Raw genomic sequence first — 5,424 nt, forward strand, 5'->3', positions numbered from 1 at the left:
CTCATGCTGTGACTTTACAGTGTATAAAGTATGTTCACACAACCTCATTTAAGCCTACCAATAAAGCTGTGAAGGAGACAGGGTGGTTATTACCATTTTATAGCTCAGGAAGCAGATCAGAGGCAGAATTTCAGTGGAACCCCAAGGTTGCTATTTACTTTCCTTCCTTGAGCCTCAGTTTCCCCATCTTTAAGGCTGGAAAACTAGATGATCTGTAAGATCTCTTCAGTTCAGACTATGTGATTCCATTCATGATCCTGGAATAGGGCCATGAAAGCCAGTGGCAGACACCCAAGGCCTTAAGAGGTATGTCCCATGGGGATGAGAAGGTGGTAAAGTTTCTGCGAACAATAGTGTGAGGAATGCCCCTCCTTCCAGACAGCTCTCCAGGAGGCACCTGGGCGGTGGTAGCAAGTGGGAGTCTTGGGTGCCCTGTCTCCATTCTATAAGGTGGGAGCGGGTGAGAACCCAACGACTGCGCGGCTGAATGACAGGGAGTGGCCCCGCCGCCTCCAATATGGCAGCTTCTATCCAGCGAAGCCGGGTCCCCGCTTCCGGGTTCCGTACCGTTGGCCAGGCTACATCCGGCAGCGCGCTGGCTGGGTTCCCGGGACTCGAACGGAAGTTCCGGCGGGGGCGGCCGAGGGGGAAGAGTGTGTGTCTGCGGGAGAAAGGAGAATCGCCTAAGCGGCCTCGGAAGCCCAGGGAGTGGAGGTACCCGGCCTGCGGCGGCTGCTGCAGAAGAACATGTGGGGACGTTGGCTTCTGGAGGGTCCTGGAGAGTGGGGAGGGGGAGCGGCGATGGGGAGAGGGTGGGGGTGGGGAGTGAGGTACGAAGCCGCTGTCCTGTCTTGGGGACTTTGGGAGTGGAGCGGGGCTGGGCAAGGAGGTGTCTGGGTATAATGAGACTTTGGGGTCGGAAGTGGAAGAGCCCATTGTGGGGCAGGGGCTTCCCCAAAGATAGAAAGCCCCATTGTGGGCAGGTGTGAATCCTGGGTCGGTAGAAAATGTCAGTGTGTAGGGCGATCCTTGGTCAGAACAGAAGTTCCCATTGTGGGGAGCGGGAGATCCTGGGTCGGGGTGGAAGTTCTCAAGGTGGAGAGGGGGACAGGTCGGGGGGAAGGTACCCCTCTGAGGAGGGAGCCTTGGTGGGAGGTCCAAGTCTTGGCGGAGAAGGAAAGGAATCACAGCTCAGGGCGGGAGGTGCATTCCCAGTGGGAAGAGGAACCCCGGATCACAGGTGAACAATCCCATTGTGGGGAGGTGCCCTCAGGGGTCAGAGATGGAAGGTGAGGCCAGTTGGGAGGGGTGGACAGGCACTTGGAGGCAGGTAGTGGAAGCTTCCGGCAAGTTTGGAGGACGCTGAGGATGGGGAGGGGCCAGTCAGCCTGACATTCTTTTGTGTGTTTGGGAGTCCCAGAGCGTGGTCAGGCCGGGCCCGTTTGCAGTCAGTGGCCGCAGCAGCAGGTAGCTCTGTAGCAGCAGGTAGCTCTGTTTAGGAGGGTGTGGAGCACCAGTTTGGGGGTGGGTGGCAGACAGGAGTTCTTACGAGCTCTGGGGACATGGGCAGCCCCCCGGGGTTCTAGGAATGGATGAGCCAGAAGAAACTGCCTGGAGACCCGAATGGGGCTGGGTGGGGGAAGGTTGAGATGCGGGTAGGGGGGTGGCACTGAGTAGGGGCTGGAAGCTCATTTCCCTGGCATTTTTCTCTCCATTTCCTACAGGGCCGGGATTTGGGGAGGCAGGGACCCAGGAATGATTAGAGAGCAGTGGGAAGGCACTGACCCCAGAGGAGTTAGAGGGGGAATGAAGCAGTGGTGTGGCTGCTTCCCCTCACCCCCTGCCCTACAGTCCCTATGCCCTGCCTCTTTCTCTCCAGCAAACTCAGGTCCTGTGTTGGGCCAGAACCAGAGACACACCTTCTAGGCCGCTACGGTGGCTTCTTCTGCCTTTCAGCCCTGGAGTGGAGGCAGACTTCCCCTGTGCCCTGGGACTTCTTGCCTGACTATTCTTTGTGCCCAGGACAGAACCTGGGTGCTGTGTGGGGCTGATGGCCTGGTGGCCTCTTGGGCCAGGAGTGTGTCCTATGCCTGGCTTTGCTCTTGACCGCCATCCCCGATGTGTGCAGGCCCCCCTCGTGGAGCCGTGTGGTGTATGTGTGGTAACACCATGTCTGTGCCCCTGCTCACCGATGCTGCCACCGTGTCTGGAGCTGAGCGGGAAACGGCCGCGGTAAGGGTCCCCTTTCATCCATGGCCAGACCCACTGGGGGCAGCTGGAGGACCAGCTGGAGCGGGTGTGGGAAAATGGAGGTGGCAGTGATGAGCAGGCAGTATCCTGAGGTCAGGAGGCTTGGGGTAGTAAACTATTTGGCTGCTACTTGGGTTCCCCCCAGGTCCTTAGGGGTGGGGGAGGGGTGGGCAGAAGTTGGTGGACCTAGGGGGAACCTTTGTGTCTCCCCATGTCCCATCCTTTTCCAGGTCATTTTTTTACATGGACTTGGAGACACAGGGTAAGTGACTGGGGAGGGGTGTTCCTTAGGGAGGGGGCCTGGGCCCAGCAGCGGACCAAGAGGCCTGCACGTCCCCTTCCCTTCCCTTCCCTTCCCTTCCCTTTTTTTTTTTTTTTGAGACAGAATCCCGCTCTGTTGCCCAGGCTGGAGTATAATGGCACAATCTCGGCTCACTGCAACCTCGACTCCTGGGTTTAAGCAATTCTCTTGCCTCAGCTTCCCAAGTAGCTGGGATTACAGGCGACTGCCACCATGCCCAGCTAATTTTTTTGTATTTTTAGTAGAGACGGAGTTTCTCCATGTTGGCCAGGCTGGTCTCAAACTCCTGACCTCAGGTGATCTGCCCTCCTCAGCCTCCCAAAGTGCTGGGATTACAGGCGTGAGCCACTGCGACCGGCCGTCCCCTTCTCTTCCTACTGCATCGGAGCCTTTTCTCCCGTCCCTCCTACAGGCACAGCTGGGCTGACGCCCTCTCCACCATCCGGCTCCCTCATGTGAAGTACATCTGTCCCCATGCGTGAGTGTCACCCCAGCAAGGGAGGGAAGCTGGGGATCATGTGGGGGTGGTCCTGTTGTCCCAGGCCTGTTCTCTGCTGTCAGCTGCATCCTGGGGCTTGGGCCCAGGGCAGTCAGAAGTGACATTTTCAATCTTAGCTCCTGTGGAGCCCCCAGGAGTGGGGTCCAGCACCAGCCCCCAGCCCTAGGGCCTTTTAGACCTGAGCTCTCCTAGACCCATACCTCCCTTTGCCCCTTCCCCAAGTACTCACCGACTGCCTGGGACCCCATCACACCAAGAGCTGTGCCCTGCTTCTCCATCGCTGGCGCTCTGCCCCAACCACAGCCTCCAGCCCCACATGGCAGGTTGCCTGGCAACACCTTAAACACAGGCCCTGTCTGCTGGGAGGGGCCCCCAGGGGAGGGGCCCCCAGGGGAGGCATGGTCCCACTCCCGGCTCTGGGCTGTGGCTTCCTCATCCCTCCTGAGTATGATGGGCCCTCTGGCTGTCCCTCCCCAGGCCTAGGATCCCTGTGACCCTCAACATGAAGATGGTGATGCCCTCCTGGTGAGTTTGGGAGTGGGTGGTGGGCAGGGGGACAAGGACACTTGAGCTGAGGGAACTACAGGGTGCTGGCCAGGGTTTTCTATAGCTGCCAATACCTCTACTCCCCAGGTTTGACCTGATGGGGCTGAGTCCAGATGCCCCAGAGGATGAGGCTGGCATCAAGAAGGCAGCAGAGAACAGTAAGACCCCAGGCCCTGCTCCACATCCTCCTTCCCCTGCCCCCCAGGAAAGCGCTGGATGGTTCCTCCACCTGGCTCCCTTCTTGGGCCCCTTGGCAACTTCCCCCCACACAATCACACCCCCTCCCCCCAGTCAAGGCCTTGATTGAGCATGAAATGAAGAATGGGATCCCTGCCAATCGAATCGTCCTGGGCGGCTTTTCACAGGTGAGGGGAGAGGGGTGGGGGGCAGGGGTGGTAGGTGGATGAGCTGTGCCCTCATGACCCCTCCCTCTCCTCCCTCCAGGGTGGGGCCCTGTCCCTCTACACAGCCCTCACCTGCCCCCACCCTCTGGCTGGCATCGTGGCGTTGAGCTGCTGGCTGCCTTTACACCGGGCCTTCCCTCAGGTGAATGTCCCCACTGACTTCCCTTCGCCCCTTACCTTTGTGTCTGCATCCTTGTGGCTTGGGGACTGCTGCAGCACTGGCTTTGCCTTAAGTCCTGTCTGGACCCCAGGCAGCTAATGGCAGTGCCAAGGACCTGGCCATCCTCCAGTGCCATGGGGAGCTAGACCCCATGGTGCCTGTACGGTTTGGGGCCCTGACGGCTGAGAAGCTCCGGTCTGTTGTCACACCTGCCAGGGTCCAGTTCAAGACATACCCAGGTGTCATGCACAGCTCCTGTCCTCAGGTCAGTGGGGGGAACCACTTCCCACTCCCACCTCTCTGCCTCCAGCCAGGAGCCTCTTGTGATCCCCTCTTAATCCCCTCAGGAGATGGCTGCTGTGAAGGAATTTCTTGAAAAGCTGCTGCCTCCTGTCTAACTAGTTGCTGGCCTCAGTGTGGTCTCCCAGCTCATGGGGGACCCAGCAAGCAAGCGTGGCACCATCTTGGATCTGAGCCGGTCGAGCCCCTGTCCCTACCCTTCCTGACCTGTCCTTTTCCCACAGGCCTCTGGGGCAGGTGGCGAGGCCTGGCCTGGCCTTCCTTCCTGGCCTCAGCCACCTGGCTCTCTGCAGCAGGGGCAGGTTGCTTTCTTATCCCATTTCCCTGGAGGTGGGCCCCCCTGGCAGCAGTATTGGAGGGGCTACAGGCAGCTGGAGAAAGGGGCCCAGCCGCTGACCCACTCACTCAGGACCTCACTCACTAGCCCCGCTTTGGGCCCCCTCCTGTGACCTCAGGGTTTGGCCCATGGGGCCCTCCCAGGCCCCTGCCCCAACTGATCCTACCCAGATAATCATGTGTCTCTCCTGCCTCCACTCCAGCTGCTTCTCAGTCCTGAATGTGGCCATGGCCCTGGGGCCCCCTTGCTGCTGTGGGCTCCCTGTCCCTGGGCTGGAGTGCTGGTGAGGAGGTGGAGCCTTTTGAGGGGGGCCTTCCCTCAGCTGTTTCCCCCAACTGGGGGTCTGGGCCCTGCCTCCCATACCCTCCTTCCCTGCAGGCCTGGAGCCTGCAGGGCTGGACTGAGGTTCAGTTCTCCCCCAAGCTGTCTCACCCCCACTTTGTCCCAACTCTAGAGCAGGGAGGTATTGGGGGAGGAGTTGTGTCTCGTCTTCTGTCTCCATGTGGTTTTGGGTGTTTTTCTTGTTGTGTCCTGGATTCCGATAAAATTAAAGAAATTGCTTCCTCAGTGCTCAGGCCTGGCTCAATCTATTCCAGGGGTAGATGGTGACCATCTGTGAGAACCTGC

General features: G+C 59.3%; 1 protein-coding gene across 5 annotated transcripts; it reads left to right on the forward strand.

Annotated features, from left to right (window-relative positions):
- Positions 1–609: 609 nt before the first annotated feature.
- LYPLA2 (lysophospholipase 2) lies at positions 610–5,364 on the forward strand. 5 transcript variants are annotated; one of them, XM_078330730.1, is made up of 10 exons: positions 610–714; positions 1,880–2,232; positions 2,481–2,512; positions 2,964–3,029; positions 3,528–3,575; positions 3,684–3,754; positions 3,888–3,961; positions 4,041–4,142; positions 4,252–4,425; positions 4,508–5,364. In XM_078330730.1, exons 2-10 carry the CDS (start codon positions 2,119–2,121, stop codon positions 4,556–4,558), a joined length of 732 nt encoding a protein of 243 aa, XP_078186856.1. In that variant the 5' UTR covers positions 610–714; positions 1,880–2,118; the 3' UTR covers positions 4,559–5,364. The 5 variants fall into 5 exon arrangements, with proteins under 5 accessions (XP_078186856.1, XP_035164022.1, XP_035164023.1 ...); XM_035308131.2 differs by having other exon boundaries at positions 2,023–2,232; XM_035308132.3 differs by having other exon boundaries at positions 2,129–2,232.
- Positions 5,365–5,424: the final 60 nt, after the last annotated feature.

Source organism: Callithrix jacchus, chromosome 7 (assembly GCF_049354715.1).
Source record: "Callithrix jacchus isolate 240 chromosome 7, calJac240_pri, whole genome shotgun sequence".
NCBI classification, from domain to species: Eukaryota; Metazoa; Chordata; class Mammalia; order Primates; family Cebidae; genus Callithrix; species Callithrix jacchus.